Raw genomic sequence first — 23,457 nt, forward strand, 5'->3', positions numbered from 1 at the left:
GAGAGACAGGTATCGTGTTGCTAGGAGCTGTAGACCTTGGAGCAAAAGCCGTCCCCGCCCTGCACCTCTGTGCCCGGATGCTTTTAGAAGGCAGTGATATTAGAGTTAAATAGTTTCACTTGCCTAGACATGGTAAACTGTACTTAATATCGATTTTCAAAAACAGCTATTTAAACCTCACATATCCACACTTTTACTTTTCAGTTCATACTACCTGACAAAATCCTGTAGCTTATCAACATGAGTGAAAAGTGAAGGAATTTACCATTCTAGTGCCTTTTTAAAAAATTGGGATAAACAACACAACGTAAAATGTACCTTGATCTGTTTCTAAGGGACGCGTTCCGTAGGGTTAAGTACAGCAACACTGCTGTGCCACCCATGTCTGGACTTTCTTATCTTGTAAAACTGAAGCTCTTTCCCCATTAAACACTTCCTCCTTATCCCGCCCCCAGCCCCTGGCAACCTCCGTTCTACTTTCTGTCTCTCTCAATTTGCTCTGGGCATCTCGTATAAGCGGAATCATACAGTATTTGTCCTTTTGTATCTGGCTTGTTTCCCGTAGCATAATGTCAAGGTTCATCCATGCTGTAGCATGTGACAGGATTTCCCTCCTTTTTGAGACCGAAGAACATTCCATTGTGAACGTTTTCTTTATCCGTTCATTCTCTGTGGACACTTAGCTGTCCTCCAGCTGTGGCTACTGTGAATAGTGCTGTTATGAACATGGGTTTACAAATATCTCTTTGAGATCCTACAGCTTCTTTGAGATCTATCCACATATTTTCAGATATAGACCCGAGAGTGGAATTGCTGGACCATATGGTAATTCTGCTTTTAATTTTTCGAAGAACCTCCATACTGCATCCCAAGTGGTTACACCATTTTCCATTCCTACCAACAGAGTACAGGGTTCCTATTTCTCCACATCCTCGGCAACATTATTTTCTGTTTTGTTTTGTTTTCTGATAGTAGTCATGCTAACAGTGTGAGGCAATATCTCGTTGTGGCGTTGATGTGTGTTTCCCTAACGATTAGTGAGGCTGAGCATCTTCTCATGCGCTTATTGGCCATTTGTATGTCCTCTTTGGAGAAATGTCTGTTCAGACCCTTAGCCCACTTTTAAATTGGGTTATTCGGGATTTTGTTGTTGAGTTGTAGGAGTTCTTTATATAGGCTGGATATTGATTCCCTCTAGTGTCAGTCTGAACACACAGCAACTGATAGGATCTGTCTATCAGATCCCCGTGAAAATCTAAACTGGCTACAGTCTTCTTTTCCAGTAAGTAGAGCGATTTGAGTGGCCAGTGTGATTTTCCCTGTTGTTCTCTGTTTAGTCCAAGTGAAACTATTTTGTCACATCACATCAATCATACCAGGGTCTCAAACTTGATATCTTTATGGTCCCAGGTCTCTTTATATCTGGTCTGTATCCTAAGCCTTAAAGTGAGTTACAGTTGGGTCCCTCTGATCCCAGGCTGCTGATATGACCCACTTGCTGTACCCAGGCTGCCCATTGCCACAGCCTGCCAGCACACTGGCGCTATTGCACCGTCTGCCTCCTAAGTGACAGGAGATGAAACTGTGACTGTCTCGTCTCTGGGGCCTGGGAGGTGGGGCGACACAGAGACAGGTGATGAGGTGTGTAGACCCATCTGTCCATGAGTGCATGCACACAGCATGTCCCTCCCCCCTGGGAGCGGTCACCCGCCTCCCTCTTTGCTGCTACCAAATTTAGCAGAGCGGGTTTTAGGTACGGGTTGCAGCTTCTCTTCTCTGCCAGCAACTACACTCAGATGCAGAGGGGGTGTGTGGCCGTGTTCCCACCGTGAGCCGCTGCTCAGGGCCTCTGTTCTCCACGGCAGGTGCTGTACCTGGTTGAGAAGGGAGCCGTGATCGAGCACGTGGACCACAGTGGCATGCGCCCCCTGGACAGAGCCATCGGTTGTCGAAACACATCTGTCGTGGTTACGCTGCTGAGGAAAGGCGCCAAATTAGGTCAGTAAACACCTCAGTGCAGCAGCGAGAGAAACGTCAGCTTCAGATTTCAGAGTACATGAGGGACAATACAGACTTACATGCTCCCAGGTTAACACGTCAGGTGTTTGGAGATTTTTTTTGTCCCTCTCTAAGGCTTATTTAATCATAGTCACCTAACATGTTTAAGTAGCTCGTAATATTATTTTGGTCAGAAGCAGAAGCTGACATTGAAGGATAGTCTCGAATTGCAGGGGATTCGGGATGCCCGGGACCCCCACGGGGAGCAGATCCATTCCACTTTGTGGGGGTGGGGCCGGGTCAGGAACCACTGTTCTAGGATAAGCAGCCAGGTAGGTAGGGAAGTGGCAACCCCAGCACAGTTTCCGTGAGGGAACGTTCATGTGGTTTACTGGAGATAAAGTGGGTAGTTACTTGAAGATAATGTCGGGGGCGGAGAGTTCTGAGGAGGGAGATCCCCCTCCATGTGGCTGGTTGGAACATGGCGCACCATTCAGATTGTCTGAGGAAACATCCACCAGATCATCACTGTTTTGGTTTGATAGGGCAGAACTGGGGCCAACAGCAGCTCTGAGGAGCGGACTGTAATGAAGATGATGACATTAGCTACGCTTAGTAAGCTGTGCACAGTATAGGGAACTTTTCTAAGCTGTTCCGTGTTTTTTACTTACCCTCACCTACCCCATAAAGAGGCGGTGATAACACCAACCTGTTCCACGCACAGGGAGGGAAATTGGCAAGGTCTGATGTCCGAGTCTTTGCTCTTGAGCACCACTAGCTGTATGTGTTTACAAGACGGTTGGAGAGAAGTTCATGCCGGTGCTATGGGCTGGGAGAAGTTAGATGTAGACGTGAGCAGGGAGGGCCGAGAGCGTGAGTGGTGGGAAGAGGGCAGAAGGGCCAAAGTTGAGGCATCTCAGAGTAGATTTAATGGTAGACTGTGCAGCAGAGGGCAAGGAAATGCTAAGGATACACCTCCACTTGCCATCGCTCATGGGCACTGTAGGAAACTAAGGAAATTATTCTGAAGCCTTGTTTAATTGATTTTACCCCAAATCTCCATCAGAAGGGAGAGATAGGTCATGGCTGCTCTGATGCATTAGTTTCCCCGTACTTTTTCACTGGAATAACAAGTTTGTGCCAGATATAGTTCCCCCTCTTAAGTGCTTAGTTCAGCTTAAGACAGACTAGAAAGGAAACTGCTCCCTGGAGTCCTGCTCCCTTTCCTTCATTGTGTTGTCGTCTGGGGGCCTGCAAGACACAGAAGCAGTGGTCCTGTGCGGCTGGTTCTCTGCTGTTTGTGATCTGAGCAGGGGTGGGGCCACAGAAGTATGGAACTCCTTTCCTCCAAGGCCATCGAAGTGCCTCTGAATGCATGTTTATTTTGCAGGAAATGCTGCTTGGGCGATGGCTACTTCCAAACCTGATATTTTGATTATACTTTTACAGAAATTGATGGAGGAAGGAAACATGATGTACAAAGTAAGTGGTTTCGCCCTTTTCTATGATGTGGTAATGGCCTGCGAGCAACCTCTTCGTTTGGTGTATAATGGACGTGGCTGTGCTCCCGCACAGAATTCACGCAGCGTAGCTTTGACAGAAGTTCTGAGAGATGCTGACCTGGCCTCACGCCCAGGCTTTAATATCTTAACGGCAGAAACTTCAAGGTAGAAAGCACTTCTCATTGTGTTTGAAAACCATTATTTCTGAATGACTCCTGTGGCTGTACCAGTGACTTATGGCCTGAAGCCTTGGTGTAGAGGCAGAGTTGCTTCTAATTTAATTGGCACATCATACAGGAGACTCCTCAGTGCACAAGGTCACGAGACACACGGGAAGGGGACACCAGGAGACAATTTCAGGAGAAAAGAATCATCTCCCAAGCCTTGGTTATCTTATTTTAATATCTATAAGCTTCTGGAATTTAATACCTATAAGAGATATTTTTACTGAAGACAACGCAGTAATATATAACACTCAGTTTCTCAGAAGGTGTATTTTTTTCCGCATTTTCCCTTAGGAATGAAAATATGATTTCCAGATTAATAAATATGACTTAAAGTAAATTTTCTAACATAAGACATCAGTTTCGATCAAAATCAAACATTTACTGGAAAGGGCCAGAGAGTAAATATTTTAGGCTTTGCTATGTGGTCTCTGTCACAACTATCAGTTTTGGTGCTGTGGCACCAAGGAAGCGACTGATAATACATCAGTGCATGAGCCTGGCTGTGTCCCAACCAATCAAACTGTATTTGTAAAAACAGGTGGCAGGCCAGATTTGGCCCAGAAGCTGTAGTTTGCCCCGTTTAGATAGATGCTTAAGCCACTTGTGTAGATCACTATTCTTTCCATGTCTGTGATTAAACAGAATTAAAAGATTATGCAAACAAAAACCTAGATGTATGACCATTTTAATCCTTTTTACCATGAGGCTGCTGCACTTGTTATGTTTTAGGTTTTCCCTATTCTTTTTTTAATAATAACAAATAAATAGGCATATAGCATGACCCAGCAGGGTTCCCGGCTTGGAATCAGTTTGCAATTGAGTTCAGAGTGTGTATTGTTGTGGCTTTGAAGTGGTTTTAATGTGAATTTTGGTAGGCAATTATGTTAGAAATACCAAGCCATTTCCAACAGACTTCATACCTGCTGCGCGACGGAAATGACTGAGCAAATGGATTTCTTTAGCCTTGAAAATGACTTGCGGTGCTGTTCTGATTTTTTAAAGCCCATGCTTTAGTTCCTCTTAAAAGAAAAATTATTATTCTACAGCAAGCTGTAGGTTTATCCACAAGACTCGACTTGCCATGGGAACTGCATCACATTCCATCTGATTTCTATTACACTTAGCATTAAAATATCTCTAGATGAGAGATGCATTCATGAAATGGTTTTCAAAAATATATGAGAAGATAATCTGATGTGTTACGATTGATAGTTATCAGTTTGGCCATTTACAGACACCTTCCTGTAGAACCGGCTTCGCTCTTGCTGTGTGAAGCACACACTGCAGACGCCTGTGTGGACGGTTCCTGCTGCTTAGCATTCTGGTTCTGTCTACAGCACTTCCTTCGACACGGTTTTGGTGGGGGTTGGGGGTGAGAAGAACCTCTCCAGGATCTTCAGGATGTAGGAGCTTATTCATCTTGGAGCTTCTGGTAAGGGGTAAATGTCTGATTTTGGGATCCTAGAAAGGGAAGATGAAAGAGGCAGCCCAGAGGTACCAGTATGCCTTACGGAAGTTTCCTCGAGAAGGATTTGGAGAGGACATGCGACCATTCAATGAACTGAGAGTTTCCCTCTATCTCAATTTGTCTCGCTGCCGAAGAAAAACAAATGTAAGCTGTGCTCCCTTATTCTAATCCTTTAGCAGTAGAATGTTTCCACAGTGGTGAAGGCCCTTCCATAGGCCAAATCACAGGACCTCCAATCCAATTTGTGTGGCATCCAGGAAGCTGCTTCTCTTGGACAACCATCATTTGATCCCTGTCACTACCCACCTCTCAAGATGCTGAGAGAATGCACTTGGGTATGGGTTCCTCTGCTTCAATGAGAAGCAAATGCAAACCGCCCCTCCACCCCATCCCAGCTGTGTATTGCCAACATGGTCACGAGTGGCCCATCCCCAGATTCAAAAGGAAAGGGCATGGGATAGAGTTCAACTCCAATGTGTGATAATCTACCTAGTGCTTATTCTGTTTGCTTAGACCCTTTGCCAGTAACTGTTTAATTTGTAATAAATAGTATCTAACCTCATAGTTAATTTGTAACGAGTAGCTAGATTTGTTTCAGTACTTCTTTCTTTCAACCTTTTTTTTTTTTCCCTTCACCTCCGACCACCAAGTCTATTGACCTGCCCGCTTCTCTGCCCATATATTCCGCCTTCCTCCCTGTCAGAGGATGAAGCGTGTGTGCCCTCTCTGAAGCTGGTCCTCCACTGGGTGCCATCTGCTCTAGCCTTTTGGTGCACTGCTTCTCCCACTGCCTTCCTCTCTCTCTCCTGAATCATCAATTCTTGCTTCTCTATGGATTCTTCTCTTAAGAATATTAATAAGCGTTAACTAGCTCCCAACTTGAAAACAAAACCAAAAAAATAAACTTACCTTGCCTTTCACCTCTCTCTTGTGATAGCCTAATTCTCTGCTAACCTTTAGAGCAAACCTCCTATTTAAAAGTTGCCTGTGTTCACATTTCAGTACTTCTTTTAACTCATGTATTTAAATATTGACACCAGGACTTTGGCATGGCAGAAGAATTTGCCTCCAAGGCTCTCGAATTGAAACCAAGGTCTTATGAAGCCTTTTATGCCAGGGCAAGAGCGAAGAGAAATAGCAGGTACTGTCTGGCGTTGGATATATGACTAGAGAGGTTTTTCTTGTGCTTCTGTGGTATTAAAGCTGCTGGGTGACTTTGGGATTTCTGATTCTAAGCCTCTCATCCCGTTTAAGACTAAATTGGTAGCTTCCAAGAGGCACAGGAGCGGATATTGTTAGCAATGGCAAAACAGGCATTTTCTCCTGACATCTCATTAACTATTCCACCACAGCTAACACTTAACTACAACATAAAATTCCTAGATTAGTCCATATTATTGGTGAAAGTGCCAGCTAGAGACAATAAGAGGAAGTGGTGGGGACGAGGGGAGGAGTCAAATAAGATTTTTAAGATAGAGGTGGGCATGGTGAGACGGGAGGGCAAAGAGAACTGCAAGAGGATTCTGACGCCCACTGATTTATGCCTGTTCTCACTCCCAGCCCAGTGGTCTTTATAGAGATATCAGGCCCTGAAGCTGCGCAGATCTGGGTTTAGAATTCAGCACGCCCCCTCAGCTGAGGAACTCTAAGCTAGTTAGTGGGTCCTGTCTACCAGAGTGAGTGTTCAAAATTCACTCACCTACCTTCTCTTTCCTTTGAGTAGAGCTATTTTATGAATAGTTACATTCAGAGCATGTGCTTCCACGGCTTGTAATTGTATCTTCTCTTTCACTATAAAGGCAGTTTGTGGCCGCTCTGGCTGACTTGCGCGAAGCTGTGAAACTCTGTCCCACCAACCAGGAAATCAAGAGGCTCCTGGCCCGGGTAGAGGAGGAATGCAAACAGCTCCAGCGGAGCCAACAGCAAAAACAGCAGTGCCCACCCCCAGCCCCACCCAATGACTCAGATAACGAAGAGGACGCCCCGACCCCTGGATTAAATGACCACTTTCGTCTTGAGGAGGCTGAAGAAGAAGAAACTTCTCCACCGGAAGAATCCATTCCCCTGACTCCCAGGTCCCAGCCACCCTCGGCCGTCCCCTCTGCGTATATCCGAAACCTTCAAGAAGGGTTACAGTCCAAAATGAGACCAGTCTCACCACAGAACAGGCCAGGAATCCCCAAGCCCCTGAGGGAGCCTGGAGCGCAGCCAGGGTTGGTTATGCAGCCCACCAAGCAGGCGCAGATAGTGAAAACCAGCCAACATCTGGGTTTCGGACAGGCTGGCGTGAGAAACGGTAGCACAAAAATTCAGGTCTCTTCTCCGAATCCTCCCCCAAGTCCCATGCTGGGCAGAATCTCTGGAACTTCTGCTGGCAGCAGAAGCCAGCATTCAGAGGGAACAGGCGCTTTCACGGTGGGGGCAGGTTCTGGCCGTTTTGGGGATCGCGCAGGCCCCAGCCACAGTGCCCAGCTGCAGCACGCGGAGAGTGGCGCTGCATATCCTTTACCAAGCAAGATCAAAACCGCAGAGAGGCTTCTGTCTCACGCCTCCGTGGCCGTGGATGTCGCCCCTCTCAGCCAAGGTGGGCCAGTGAGCTGCAGCGACTTGCGGCACCCATCTTCCCTGACCAGCTCAGGCTCCTCTGGTTCTCCGTCGAGCAGCATAAAGATGTCAAGCTCAACCAGTAGTTTGGCTTCAAGCAGCAGTTTTTCAGATGGCTTCAAGAGCCAAGGGCCAGATGCTCGGGTTAAAGATAAGGCTGTTACCCAGGTGCAGAGTGGCACCGCTGAGCACAGACCACGCAATACTCCGTTCATGGGCATCATGGATAAGACCGCGCGGTTCCAACAGCAGAGCAATCCTCCAAGCCGCGCCTGGCAGTGTCAGGTCCCAGAGGGGCTGCTGACAAACACAGCTTCCGCCGCGGGCCTGCAGCCCTCGAACTCGGAGAAGCCCTCCCTCAAACAAGCAGCAGGATATAACAGCCAAGCCAAAACCTGTTCTGTTTCTACTCTGGGTGGAAGTGCCCACAATGGGGCACAGGTGAAGGAGCTAGAAGACAGGAAGTGCCAAGTCCCAGCCCACTGTCAAGACACCAGGATCACTAAGACTGTTTCTCATCTGTATCAAGAAGGTATCTCTAAACAGCAGCCTCATATCAGTAACGAAGCCCACAGGAGTCACCTTCCTTCAGCAAAACCAAAGCGGTCCTTCATAGAGTCAAATGTGTGAGCCTTCCAAGCGACCCATTTGTAGATTTTGGGAAACTGTGTGTTGGCTCCTGCTGGTCACATGATGGTTTTTTGTTTTTTTTAATGAGAAAAATTATTTTTAACCATATACTTTTTTTCTTTTTTCCTTGGGGATGGATCAGCTACCATTGATTTTATTTTAAATGTGGGAGAAAATTTCTTTGATAAATAGCCAGAAGTCACCATAAATAACAATGCTACCCAGAATCCCAAACTACAATTAGTTCTGCCCGTTAAGTTACAAATTGAAGATAGCCAAGAAGAGATTAACTCATGCTTTTCTCCTATGAAGTTTTTATCACTTTTCTCCTAGCCTTTGCCATGTGGTAAAATAATATTTCATAGAGAATATAAATGTCTCGTGATAGGTTTAACTCATGACATAATATCCAGATGATCTATTCTGAAAAAGATGGAATTTTCAAGTTACAGTTCCATTGAGTCAAATCCATATATATATAAGACCTAAGTGATTTCTAGCTGAATATAAGTGTGACTATAAATATTCTATAGCTGAATTTTTTCTTTAATGAAAATTACAAGAACATCCAAGTATTGTTCCCTTGATAGCAGTTCCCTGAAGAGGATTAAGCACTTATTTCCATGTTATGGTTCTCATTAAACACATTTTTATAGCACCTTTTTGGAACTATATTCCCACTTCAAGGTGTGTTAATATTTGGAAACAGTATTAAGCCATTTGGAATTATGATTGGAGGTCACGTTGGATTTGGGCTAAAATACTAAGAATATAGCATTCTTGGTGACACATAAATTAGCTCTCTACTTGTTCCGAAACTGCTTTTTAACAATGATAGCATTCCTGGAACAAACCTCCCAAGGTCCTTTCAGGACAATATTTAATTTGGATACTTAAGGTCTGGTCGGTTGGTTGCTTTTGTTTTATTATACATTCATTGCTTTGTAGTCACATGTTGTACATAGTAAATAGCCAAGTTGTATTCAGACTTGTAAATATAACTATTTCAAGTAGTTAACCTTTAAAAAAAAAAGTCATATATCTGCATGTTCTTTGTAAGCTTCATCCATGCTGGTTATTGCACTGAACGGTATATTATTATGGCATGTTAACAGTGTACCAGTAACGGCACTTTATCTCATTTATATGAACACCTTTGAGGTGCTACTTAAGTCCAAACTGATGTATTATTAATTTGTAAAGATAAGGTACAGGAATGAACCTTAGTTTAAAGGTATTTTTATATGAAAATGGTGTGCTTTTGAAGGATGTTCAAATGCTAGTTTGAGAGAGGTGGGAGTGTGTTTGTTTTATATGTTGGGGTGTGAAATTTATTTTCTAGAATTGGAGAGGAGGAAGTTCTATATTTACAGAATGTTTTAAAAAAATGAATAGTTGTAATGAAGTTCCTGTGAACATTGTTATGGTTTTGTACGGACAGGAATCTTCGGTGTCATTCTCCAACATTTGTTCCTGTTGTATTTTGTACAGCTTTACCATTTTTTATAGGCTTTTCATGAGTTCTGCTATAACTACTATGCTTATTTATTGTTTATTGTTGTTTTCTTTAATAATTGTGAAAGTCTTACTCTTTTGTTATGTAGTTTGTTTCTGCACAACTACTGTACTTTTCCATATGGAATAAAGACTATTAATAGAATTTGTTTTGCATTAAATGAAACCATGGTTAAGTAGAGAATATCCTGATGAAAACTATCAGCCTCGCTTTAATCCTGAGTGATTTTGTTACTTTAAATAGTGAAAAGCCTATTTTTACAGAACAACTACCAAACGCATATTTAATTTCATTTAATAATTTCAAAACAAGGGTGACAGCTTCTAGAAATCCCAGAATTTTCAGGGGTCAAAATTAGTCTTTTTGCCCGAAATAGGAAGAAAGCACGAAGAAGAGCATTCTCTACTTTTCTTACCTGTTCCAGAAATCTTGGTGTGTGTTTTTACTGGCAACAGGATGTCTTTAACTCTCAAACATTATGGCAACACACTGAACACTGTGTTGATACGAAAGTTGGATCATCAGCGCATTTATATTCTCTTTCAGTTTAAAGTGTGTATTTGTCTTACTAGCCATGTATTTCAGTTTCAAAGTAGTGTGGATGAGCGTGAACATTGTGTTGTACTGCCATAAAATCCGGACTTGGAATTCCCTGATCCTGCTGCAGGTTCTTGTCTGGTTATTGCTATTACTAGCAAGGCGAAGTAAGTATTTTAAGTCCTTCTTTAAAGGTATGTATTTAAAGATTAAAAACAGTAAACTGGATGGGAGAGAAAAAGAGTTCTTTGCTAAGAGATAATTCTTGTTGGATGACTTCCAGGGAAGACGCTAGTGTATTAGTAGCATTTGTTATGCATTCAATTATGATTTTGATATGTTCTTAGTCAAGTTATTTGGTTCAGTCACCCCAGAAAAAAGCAGTCTCCTTGGGAAGCTCCTCGTCTGTCCTGAGGACTGAGCAGTGGACAGGTGAGTACTGTTCCCAGGTAGTCCTGAGGGGACGCTCGGGCCTGGGGAGTGCAACAGAGGGTCTGTGTGCCGTCCCTTCCTATGGGTGGTTTTGGATTTGGGTTTGTTTGTTTCTTTGTGTGTGTGTGTGGAGGAGGAGTTGTTGGCTTTGGTTTATTTGTGTACAAAAACAGAAGTACTTCACTTTGGTAATTATTGGCATCTTAGTTTTCAGCCAATTTAACAAACTATCTTGGTGAAACAAAAATCACCTTCTTTAATATGTTTTTAAAAAATAACCAATCTTTTACTGTTTTTCTACAAATAACTTTGATTTTTAGTAATTTTTATGTCAAAACCAGCCAGCCTCTTTTGGAAAGTAAGTCTATTACTTTATCCAAACAATATATTGGGTCAAATGGTGGACTCTATCAACTGAAAAAAACAAAACAAAACAAACTCTTGCTAGAATTACGTTAGCAACCCTTCTCTATAGGATATGATAGAAAAACACCTTCGAGAACATGTTCCCAACCATTTTTTGTCCTCATAAGTAAGAAGGCGAGAAGCATGTGTAGTATGGGGGAAAAAAAATACTCTTCTAGAATCAGATTTTGAATTCTAGCTATAACACAGAAGGAAATAAAATTCAGTAATACATTAGGATGACAGAAATTGTACCAAGCAGCAATTATAAAGAAAAGGCATTTGGAGATTTCTGTGGTAGCTGGGCTTTCCACCTTTCTGTGAACATACAGTGTATCAGCTACAAGTTTATAAAATATAGGAAAAGTCTGACTAAATATATAAGGTAATTACATTGCTTTTCTCCTTTTATTTGAGAGATTCGAAATTTTTGAACAACCACAATGACGATCTGGCAGATAAGCACACTGAATCTGGGTCCCTGCCTGCACTTACTGTTTAGTTGTAATAAGCAGTCCCCCTAATGGCTTCCATTCTGGTCAACAACTGATGACAGGTATGTGAAGTCAATACAACCTCAACTTCCTGAACTTGAATTTTCTTCTAAGTGAATACTTTTCAGGGCGTTGTATTAAATATCAGACTATTGTGTAAAAATCTGTAGTCACCCTAGCTTAGAATATTATGTGAGAAATTTATGAATTCTACATCCTAAAGAAAAAAGGCTAATTTGCCACTTCATATTTTTCAGCAAAGTCAATTTAATGTATTCGTGACAATTTATTCCATTTAACTTGTATCTAGGTTTTGGACAATGAAGAAAAATATTACCATCTTGAAAATTTAGAATCCAACAGAATTGCTCATTAAAGATGTCAGTTATTTTCTTAATTTAGTCATAAACCTACAATTAATTTGCTACAAATTCTCTTTAGAAGGATTCTGAAGAGTTATCAAATGAATGGCTTCTTAACTAGGATTTAAAAATCTGTTCTAGGTTCCGATCTTCGATTGTAATGGGATATGACATATCTAACAAGAATAAATATGAGCATTGCAATTTCAAGTCAAAGCAAAATTTTATTTCTCTACAGGTTACGATTTTTTTTCACTAGTACAAAACGGCTTTTAGAGTAAAAATGGAAAAGAAGTTAGATGTGTTATTTAGCCATATTTTGAAGAATGAAAATAGACAGTAAATAGCTTTTATAGATAACTAAGAAGTTTACCTTTATCCTTCTGTTTTGCTTTTAATAATGTCTGATTAGTATTTACCTTTAAATCATTCAAATGAGATCACTGAAAAAACATAAATAACACAATATAATATAAACAGTTTTATTTTTGTTGTGTCTCTAGCCATCGATTGATGGCCATTTTCAGAGTCCTATTTGGTGTAAGTACCACTGAAGGAAGAACAAGATTTGTCATGGGACTTGTACGTTTCTTTTTGCTTATCCAGTTTTCCATTGCTTCCTTTTCATATGAATAACCATCTAAACAAAAACAAAAACACACACAAATTATTTCCAGTGTAGGAAAGAGAAATTAGGATTAAAATAAGTTGGGTATAAAAACTCCATTGCCAACGCCTTTATCGTGATTTAAATGGTATTCTTGTGTTCTACCACGACTCCCCAAATATTTCTTCCACAACACCCTAAATTCTACCATTTAAGATGCATATTAAGATTGCAAGGTTACCTTGAACTGTGTCAATATTTTACTACTTTTTGAACACTACAACTGAAAAAGAACCCTGTCAAAAATTCAGATGTAGCAGAAAGAAAGAAAGAAAAAGAGCCAGGTAGAGTGGTACTGAAGCTACATTAGAGCTGTTAGCTACGTGTGTAAATTAATGTGGCTAAAGATGAGAGACAAGAGCCTTAGGAATAACACAGCAAAACTTTCCGAAACATTGAAAAGTCAGGAGAACAGATACTGAGCGATTTACAGAACTCATCCTACTAAGGACCTGACAGTAAAGGGATTTATGATGCAAAAACAAAACAAAACATGGACTAAAGTTTTTAATACCATGTACACCATGTTCTTGCAAAATTTGTTACCTTTGCACATATACAGATTGGAGTTTTTGCTTCACTACACCTTTTAATTCTGGTAGCTCTTTCTCTTAAACTGAAAATCTTAGTTCCTAATTACATGTATACATCAACCTATTTGCTTTGATCTACAATGCATACAACTGTTTCAAACTAGCAATGCCAATATATTAGTAAGCAATACTGTGTTTGGAAATCACTTGAAAAAATTCTTGTTTGATTACGTTACCAACTTGACATACAATTTGGTCTATTTGCTTCCCTTTTTATCTTCCCAATTTTTAGAGATTGGTTTAGTTTTCATGATTTATTTTAACTTTGTAAAACTTCTAAGTGGTTTCAAAACTTCTAAGTGGTTTCAAAGTAAAAACTATAAAACAAGGTACGTTCAGAGGAGTCTATTCTATCTCTGTTCAACTCATGTTCCCTCCCTTCCCTTATAGATAACCCTGTATATTTATCCTACACACACAGTACATACACATTCTTACATAAAAGCTAGCATACTATTTTGTATCTGGTTGGTTTGTTTTTTACTTAACTATACCTCATTTGCCCCCGCAGTACTCCACTGTATGGAGGTATTGGTGGACATATGGGTTGTTTCTAATCTTTGCCTTCTACAAATAATGCTGCAATGAACAGTCTTACCATTTTTGTGGGGGAGATTCCAGAAGTAGAACTGCATCAAAGAGTAAACGTATATTATTGTGCTATATACACCAATACTTCCATAGGAATTCCACCATTTTTTTTTTTTATTCTTACTAACAATGTTGAGAATTCCTTTTCCCCAAAACCTCACCAAGAGAATATGTTGTCAAACTGGATTTTTACCAGTCTCTCGTAAGTCTCAGGTGCACAACATAATGATTTGATACATACACACAGGGTGCCAGAAAAATGTATAGATTTTAAGAAAGGAAAACTGTATTTAAATTGTAATATTCAATTTATATCGATAACTAAAGATGAATACAAGTCACGTTTGACTTCTATAATCACAAGAGGTGCTCAAAGTGGTTACCATCACATGCAGACACTTCTGATTACGGCGAACTACTGCTTGAGCAGCGTTGACCAAAGTGTCCACTTGTGTACATTTTTTGGCACCCCTGGTTTATTGCTAAATGATCACAATAGGTCAAGTGAACATCCATCACCATACATCATTACAAATTTTTCCTTTTTTCTTGTGATGAGAAAAATTTTAAGACCTACTTTCTTAGCAACTTTCTAATACACAACACAGTATTATTAACTCTAGTCACCATGCTGTACATTACATCCCCAGAACATACTAAATTTTATAACTGGAAGTTTGTACCTTTTGACTATCTTGACCAATTTCACCCACTGCTCCACCTCCGCCCCCACTTTGGTCAGCCATCAATCTGTTCTCTAGATCTCTGAGTTCAGTGTTTTGTTTTAGATTCCACATATAAGTGAGATCGGACGGCATTTGTCTTTCTTTGACTTATTTTACTTAGCACAATGTGTTCAAGGTCCATCCATGATATTACAAATGTCAGGATTTCCTTTTACACACACACACACACACACACACATTTTCCTTATCCATTCATCCATTGATAGACACCTGGCTTGTTTACATGCGTTCCTTGGCTATTGTAAATAATGTTGCAGTAAATGTGGGAGTGCAGATATCTTTTTGAGTTAGTGATTTTGCTTCCTTCAGATAATTACCCAGAAGTAGAATTGCTAGATCATATGACAACTCTATTTTTAATTTTTTGAGGAACCTCCGTACAGTTTTCTATAGTGGCTGCACCAATTTACATTCCCACCAATGGTGCATGAGGGTTCCCTTTTCTCCAAACCTTGCCAACACTTCTTTTTGATAGCCATTTCTGACAGGTGTGAAGCGGTATCTCGTTGTGGTTTTGATTGGCATTTCCCTGATTAGTGATGTTGAGAATCTTTTCATGTACCTGTTGGCCATCTGTATGTCTTTGGAAAAACATCTATTCAGGTCCTCGGTCCATTTTTTAATCAGATTATTGGGAGGGCAGGTTTTTGTTGTTGTTATTGTTTGGTGTTTTTTTTTTGTTTTTTTTTTGCTATTGAGTGGGATGAGTTCTTTATATATTTTAGATATTAACCTTTATCAAATATATATTATTTGCAAACATTTTCTCCATTCGGTAGGTTGCTGGTTTTTTGTTGTTGTTGGTTTCCTTTGCTGTGCAGCAGCTTTTTAGTCTGATGTTGTCTGGCTTGTTTATTTTTGTTTTGCTGCCTTTAAAGAGTCATCAAGACCAATGTCAGGAAGCCTCCTACCTATGTTTTCTTGTAGGAGTTTTATGGTTTCAAGTCTTATATTCAAGTCTTTAATCCAATTTGGGTTGACTTTTGTGTATAGTGTAAGAAAGTGATCCAGTTTCATTCTTTTCCATGTGGTTGTCTAGTTTTCCCAGTAGCATTTATTGAAGAGACTGTCTTTCCCCCATTGTATATTCCTAGTTCTCTTGTTGTAAATTAATGGATCTTATATGTGTGATTTTATTTCTGGGCTCTCTATTCTGTTCCATTAGTCGATGTGTCTGTTTTTATGCCAATATCATATTATTTTGATTACTATGGCTTTGTAATAAAGTTTGAGATCAGGAATCATAATACCTCCAGCTGTGTTCTTTCTTAAAATTATCTTGGCTATTTGGGGTCTTTTGTAGTGCCATACAAATTTTAGAATTGTTCTATTTCTGTAAAAGATGCCATTGGAATTTTGATAGGGATTGCACTGAATCTGTAGATCACTTTGGGTAGTATGAACAGCTTAATATTACTTCTTATCCATGAGCACAGACTATCTTGCCATTTATTTGTGTCTTCCTCAATTTCATTCCCGAATGTCTCACAGTTTTCCAAGTACAGGTCTTTCACCTCCTGGGTTAAATTGATTCCTAGGTATTTCATTTTCCTTGATGCAACTGTAAATGGGATTGTTTTCTTAATTTCTTTTTCTGATAATTCATTATGGATGTATAAAAAATGCAACTGATTTCTGAATGTTAATTTTCTATCCTGCTACTTTACTGAATATGTTTATTGTAACAGTTTTTTGGTGGAATCTTTAGTGTTCTGTATATATAGTATCATGTTATCTGCAAATAATGACATTTTTACTCCTTCCTTCCTTTCCAGTTTGGATGCCTTTTATTTCTTGTCTAATTGCTCTGGATAGGACTTCCAATACTATGCTGAATAAAAGTGGAGAGAGTAGGCATCCTGGGTCATGTTCCTGATCTTAAAGGAAAAGCTTTCAGCTTTTCACCATTGAGTACTATGTTAGCTGTGGGCTTGTCATATATGCCCTTTATTATGTTGAGGTATGTTCCCTCTCATATCCTCTTTGTTGAGAGTTTTAATCATAAGCAGATGTTTGAGTTTTGTCAAATGCTTTTTTTATACATATCTATTGAGATAATCCTATGGTTTTTACCCTTCATTTTGTTAACGTGGTGTATCACGTGGATTTACGAGAGCCATCCTTGCCTGCCTGGAATAAATCCCACTTGATCATGGTATAATATTCTTTTAATGCATTGAATTTGGTTTGCTAATATTTTGAAGATTTTTTTCCTGTGTTCATCAGGGACAAGGTCTGTATTTTTCTTGTAGTGTCCTTGTTTGGTTTTGTTATCTGGGTAATGCTGGCCTTCAGTTTGAGAAGAATTCTAATTCTTCTTTAAATGTCTGATTTATTTTTATATATATGGAATATTACTACGTCAATGTTTTACTTCTTTTGGATTTTGATTCCAGATTAGGAAGTGTCTCTATTTCCAGGTTATCAAAGAATTACCTACATTGTCTTCTGGGACTTGTAAAGTTACATTTTTTTATGTTCATATCTCTGGTTCACTTGGAATTAATTTAGATGTACAATATAAGTGATGAAGCTAGTTTTATCTTTTTCCATATGGCTATTTAGTTGTCAGAATACCTACCACTTGTTTAAATTAATTTCCCACTGATTTAAAATTCTGTTTTCATCATTCACTGTATTTCCAAACACACTTGGATCAATTTCGGATTTTTAAAGATTATTTGCCATTGGTCTGTCTATTCATATGCCAGTCCCACATAGTGCTATTTATAGAGGCTTTATAACTTTGCTTTATTTTCTTGGTTATTTGTTGGGTGTTCTTTCCAATGGAACCTAATAATCACCGTCTGAATCTCTAGAAAGAAACCTAATAGTCTTCCTATTTGTTCCCAGTATACTTTACAATGAGGGATGTTTTATAGCTTTCTTCATGTCTGGTAAATTTTGCATACTTATGTCTAGGGATTTGCTTTTGTTATTGTAAATTAAGTCGTCCTGTATACCTTTTAAAAGCTTTTTGTTCTCTCTCAGGCTATTTATTCCTCTTCAAGTTGCTAAATGCCGATTAGCTCTATTAGCTATTGTCTCAACTCCAAAGCCATCCATAATGCTGAGAGGCACGCTAGGGCCAGGATACTACACACCACATTTCTGCTCTGCCAGCTGGCTCCTTGTTAAATCCTGGCATAAGATTATCTAAAGGCAGACAAAATCAGGGTGAAGGCTGCTCCTAGTGTGTGTGGGGTCATGGCTTTCATCTGACAGGGGGAGCTGGTTACACTCTCCAGATTTATTGGTGTGCTTCACCATCTGCACTGCCCAAATTTCTTATCCTTCCCCCTTTAGAGAAACTAGCACCAGCTGGGTAGCTCCTCCTTCTTAGAGGCCTGGTTTTAAGAGACCAGGTGAGGCTCTGATAACCTCAGCTTCTTCCCTGAGTCCCAGAGATGGTAGATGCTTTCTGCAGATACTCTGTTACTACCTTTTTCTTGAGCTATCGTCACATGCCATAAAGTCCACCATTCTAAGCATACAATTCAGTGGTTCTTAGTATAAGACACAGTTATAAAACCATCACCACTAACTTCAAAACATTTTCATCATCCATTAAAAACACCTTGTACCATTAGCAGTCACTCTTCCCTACCCTGGCAACCACTAATCTATTTTGAATCTATATGGATTTGCCTATTCTGGACATTTCCTATAAACAGAATCACACAACAGGTAGCCTTTTGGCTTCTTTCACTTAGCATAATAATGTTTCTGAGGTTCATCCATGTACCATATATTTGTTCCCTTTTATGGCTGATTAACATTCCATTTTATTTACCCATTCATCCACAGATGGGACATTTTGGTTATTTCTACTTTTTGGCTGTTATCAATAAGGCTGCTATGAACATTTGCAAGGGTATGTACAACTTTTAATGTTAAATTCATATATATATCAGAAATTCATATATATATCAGAATTTAACATTAAAAGTTGTACATACCCTTGCAAATGTTCATAGCAGCCTTATTGATCAGTTTCTGGATCACATGGTAACTAACTTTTTTAGGAACTGCCGAACTGTTTTCAACAGCAGCTACACCATTCTCCCTTCCCACCAGCGATAGTTTTGCACATCCTTAGCAGCACAAGTGATTTCCCATCTTTTTGATTCTAGTCATCCTAATGGATGGATATGAAGTGGTATCTCATTGTGGTTTTGATTTTTCATTTCCGTAATGATATTGAACATCTTTCTAGTGCTTATTGGCCATTTGTGAATTTTCTATGGAGAAAGGTCTATTCAAATCCTTTGCCTATTTTTTAATTTGGTTATTTGTCTTACTGTTGAGTTGTAAGACCAGTTTGAGTAGGTAAATAGACAGCAGATCCTCGAATAACATCATTCATTTCGACATCCTTTAGTTATAATGTTGATGAGATGGCACAGGAACTTAACTCTTGTGTATGTTAATTAACCTATGGTAAAAAATTGGTTTTGTTATGTCATTTTGTTTAAAGTCACAGAACCTACCAATCTATGTTGAGGTACTCAATTTTTTATAAAAAGCCGAGCATGATGAACCTCAGTCTCATAGGGTACCACCACACTGGCTTATTACCGATAGATGCGCATGTTAGTATCACTGAACTATTGTGAGTTCAGTGACAGCTAATTCATTTGCCACTAGGCTAGATAAATCTGCCAATGGCATGTTTTTAATCTTCCAGGTGAGAAGGGCCCACTTTTGTTGTTAATTTCTTAGTAATAGTCCATTGCAGTGACAATACTGTTTGTGCTATTTCTGGTGGTGGTGTTTACATATGGTTATGAATGTCTTCTGTGTTCAAAAAGATGTATTTTCTATTTGGGATTGAGAGGTATGATCAAAGCTATTACTGTGCTGTCTTTCTCCCACATCACCTGTAGCTTCTGCGTCATGAGTTGTTGCTGTGTTTGGGACTGTACAGCTAGCGATGGTTGGCTTCAGCATTACATAGTATCCTCCTCTTGTTAAGTTTGGGGGTCTTAATTCTACTTTTGCAGACACGTATGTAACCCCTTCTTTATTTTTAGTTGCAATTGTCTCATTTTTGCCTATCCTTTTCTTTCTAAGCTTTCTGTATCCTTGTTTTAGGTTGGATTGCACTTTGTTAGCTAATCTCAAATATTTTGTCTCTTTAGGATCATCAATATGTTTGGTAATAACAGTTCTAGCGTTCTTTTTTATATTTTTATAAATCGCATCGTAGGATTTCACGATAGTAGGAGCTGGTTTCATCAATTTTGATGCTTAGGGAAGTTTGTATTGATCTACTGGTTACCTTTCCACTAATATATTTTTAAAGAATATTATTAGTATACATTGGTTCCTCACTATAAATATATAACTAATACATCCAATTAGGCTAGTATTTTTCTCTCCCTCAGCATCTAAATTTCAAATAGGCTTTTACTCAGTTAATAATCAGCTTATTCAATTTTCCATATCCTCTCCCTTTTTAAGAGGTGTATTATATCTACATTGTTAAAGCATATTAACATCATATAGTACTTTGTTACCTTTAATTGAATTCCCTTAAGTAAGTGAATAATGTTTCCTTGCCTACTTATGAGTCTCAGTTTCTTGGGTGGTAGAAGTGAATAAAATGCTAAATCATTCTATGGTACAGGTTATCTTCTGTAGGAAAGTCAGTTACACTGGCCAGTTAAACACCCTAGGTTTAATATCAGCTTTCCATGGTATTGTGAAATAGTGATTCTTTGAAATAATCAACAGTTTTCTACGGATGACAGAGAAAGCAGGACTTCTGAGTGGATCTTATAAGGTTTGAAAGTGTTCTACCAAAGTTCATCCCAAAAGCAGCAAGAGGGAGTATCAGAGATTCAAAGCAAAAAACACTTTCCCAGACCTACATCCACACAGAGCCTCTCATGCATGAAAGCAATGAAACATTACTGTAATCAAACAATCGCAGCTGACAATATTGATACTCCTGCTCTTTTTTAAAGCAACTAGAGTTAGTTTATTTGAAATCAAACCTGTGTTACCTGGGGAAAAACTGACAATTTTTAAAGAAATAATATTGAACGTAATGTACACTATATAAGTTTGCTTGTTTTCACTACCTTTTAAAATTTTCACCCAAACAGTACCATTAAGACCTGTACCTGATAGTTCTAGGGAGTAAATATTCTGTAAGCTCCAGTCACAAAATTTTATTTCAAAAATAAGTTCAATACTTAGATGATACCAAAATAATAATAGCTATTATTTTTAAGGTACCCCAAAATTTCTTGCTACAGGTTCAAATGGCTTCACCCTAGTGAAAAGTCTTAGCTCAAAGAAAAACCTGACTTCGCCCACTGCTGCCCACCTGTGGTCCTGGGAAATGGACAAAGCAAGTCCAACACCTCTCTAGGGCCCTCTTCCCACACTGGAATTCAACAGATGAGCACACAAAGTAACACAGCCCGACAACAAAGAGCATGATTAGCGTCCTACAAACTAGTACAACCTGTGAGTATTTCTAAAATAATGAAAACAATATACTGTAAAAATATTAAATACTCATACAGCTAATTGTATATCATTAGACTGACCCAGAGCACTGTTAACTTATATTAATCCATCTAATCTGCACAACATTATGAAGAAATTGATGCATGGCCTAAATGACTTTCCAAGGTCACACAAGTAGGGGGTGACAGAGCTGGAGTATAAACCCAAGCAGCCTGGCTGCAGAGTCTATGCTCTTCAGTCACTGAAATTTAGAAGACAACCTCAGAGAGAAGGTTGAATAGGTTAATACAATCAGAATAGATGGCTGGTAGGTACGTCTGAGAAAATTACCTAGAGAGTCGTAAGAGATGAGGTATATAGAACGAGAATGGCTTAAGATTTTCCAGAACTGATAAAAGGCATGAAGTTTCATTCAAGAAGCACTATGAGAGAAAAATGCATAGCAAAGAAAAAACTGAAACAAAATATCAGAATTAAACTGACATTACACTTGCAACAATGGAAGCCAGAGAGTACATTCTTACTACATAATTAAGGTAAAACACTGAAATTTTTAAGAGAAAAAGCAGAGTGGTTAGGGAGGGTTTATTAGGTTTTCACAATTCCGAAGTGATGAATTAACTGTGAACACTGATTTTTCTAAAAAGATGTATAAATGAATTAACATTTAAATGTTCAGTATAGACCTGAAAGGAATAAAGGACAAGAACAGATGAAATGCCTCACTAGTGGTCATTTCTACTCCTCACCCCACGCCCCAAATTAACATTTAGTTTTCCTGTAATTCTCATCAAAATGTCAAGATTTCCTTTTGTTGCATAACAAAATTATTCTAATATTTAAATAGGCAAAAATTGGACAAGCCAATTTTTAACTATGTTCCTTTCATTATTCTTTTTAAAACAAAATTTAAACTATAACTGCTTACCTAGCTGTGTAAATAAGTGTACCTGTATATACTATGAGCATTTTTTTCTATAGAGTTATTTGGAGAACAATGTCTATCAACAGAGTAAGAGTTAATTTACAGCACAACATGCTATGAAACATTGTCCTGTATTGGAGAGTGACGTAGTTCTGAATATGTACTGACAGGGAATCCTACGTGATACATTAAAGTAAAATAAACATTTTTCCAAAGTATGTGTCATACCCCATTCGTTATAGGACAAATTATAAATGGGTAGAAAAATATCTGGAAAGATACACCAGAGTACAGAAGGTTCTCATTTTCAAAATATAGTTTGTTTTTCACCAAGCACATGCTGCTTTCATAATTTAAAAGGATAGATGAATAAAAATACTGTAAGAATGCTGAGATACAGGCAGAAACAGGCTTTGGAAATTTTTCTGAGGCAGTTAATTCAATAGATATAAAGTACAATGCCTTTCAAAACAACAGAGGGAAAAAGCCAAAACAGACACATGATCAATTCAGAAAAATTCAAGAAAGGGGAAAAGGGAACTAGAAGAAAGGAAAATAAATTGTGAACATATGCTGGCAGGAATTATCCCAAATGTATCAATCACAATATAAAGAAATCGGTTCAATTCTATTAAAGATGAAGACTTGAGTATTTTTCAAAAATTAATTCAACTGTATGTTTTCCACAGGGAACACCTCTGAAACGAAATACCACAAAGAAAGGCTAAAAATAAATGGATAGTGACACTTCTGGGATTATGCAAAGCGAAAAAACCTGGTCCCAAAAGGTTATTTACTGCATGTTTCCATTCATGTAGTACTTTTGAAATGACAAACTGTATAAATAGAGGACATTATGGATGGAAGTGGAAAGAGAACAGACAGGTGATGGATGTAGTTATAGAAAGGCAACAGAAGGCATCCTCGTGGGTCCGAACTGTTCTGTCTTGACTAGTGGTGGGTACTCAAACCTCCAAAAGGGACAAAACTGTGTAGAACTTAACGCACACATGTAAAACTGGGGAACTCTAAATAAGGTTTGTCGCTTTCATCAGTGTTGCCAGTGGGGGAACTGGGCAAAGTGTACAGGATATACTCTTAGAACTGCATATGAACCTACAACTGCTTCAATAAAAGTAATACAATTTAAAATAAATGGGTGATACCACAAAGGTTAAAATGAAAGACACACTAAATGTTAATAAGCCTATGGAGCAACTATTAACTATTAGGTTGGTGCAAAAATAATTGCAGTTTAAAAGGTTAAATTGCAAAAAACG

At 39.0% G+C, this 23,457-nt stretch overlaps 2 protein-coding genes across 15 annotated transcripts in view; one reads left to right on the forward strand and one right to left on the reverse strand.

The window, feature by feature from the left end:
* The window catches only part of TANC1 (tetratricopeptide repeat, ankyrin repeat and coiled-coil containing 1), a 217,317-nt gene extending 207,228 nt beyond the window's left edge, over nucleotides 1–10,089 (forward strand). For all 14 annotated transcript variants that reach the window (XM_019727214.2, XM_074336821.1, XM_019727215.2 and 11 more), the window contains 5 exons: nucleotides 1,866–1,998; nucleotides 3,389–3,480; nucleotides 5,193–5,339; nucleotides 6,236–6,336; nucleotides 6,995–10,089. In XM_019727214.2, coding sequence (XP_019582773.2) covers nucleotides 1,866–1,998; nucleotides 3,389–3,480; nucleotides 5,193–5,339; nucleotides 6,236–6,336; nucleotides 6,995–8,429 — 1,908 coding nt within the window. In that variant the 3' untranslated portion in view covers nucleotides 8,430–10,089. The remainder of the gene's footprint in view (nucleotides 1–1,865; nucleotides 1,999–3,388; nucleotides 3,481–5,192; nucleotides 5,340–6,235; nucleotides 6,337–6,994) is intronic.
* A 2,290-nt stretch (nucleotides 10,090–12,379) lies between these two features.
* Nucleotides 12,380–23,457, reverse strand: part of WDSUB1 (WD repeat, sterile alpha motif and U-box domain containing 1) — a 47,795-nt gene continuing 36,717 nt past the window's right edge. The window contains 1 exon segment of the mRNA XM_074328884.1: nucleotides 12,380–12,815. Coding sequence (XP_074184985.1) covers nucleotides 12,658–12,815 — 158 coding nt within the window. The 3' untranslated portion in view covers nucleotides 12,380–12,657.

The sequence above is a fragment of the Rhinolophus sinicus genome, linkage group LG01 (assembly GCF_036562045.2).
Source record: "Rhinolophus sinicus isolate RSC01 linkage group LG01, ASM3656204v1, whole genome shotgun sequence".
Taxonomy (NCBI): Eukaryota; Metazoa; Chordata; class Mammalia; order Chiroptera; family Rhinolophidae; genus Rhinolophus; species Rhinolophus sinicus.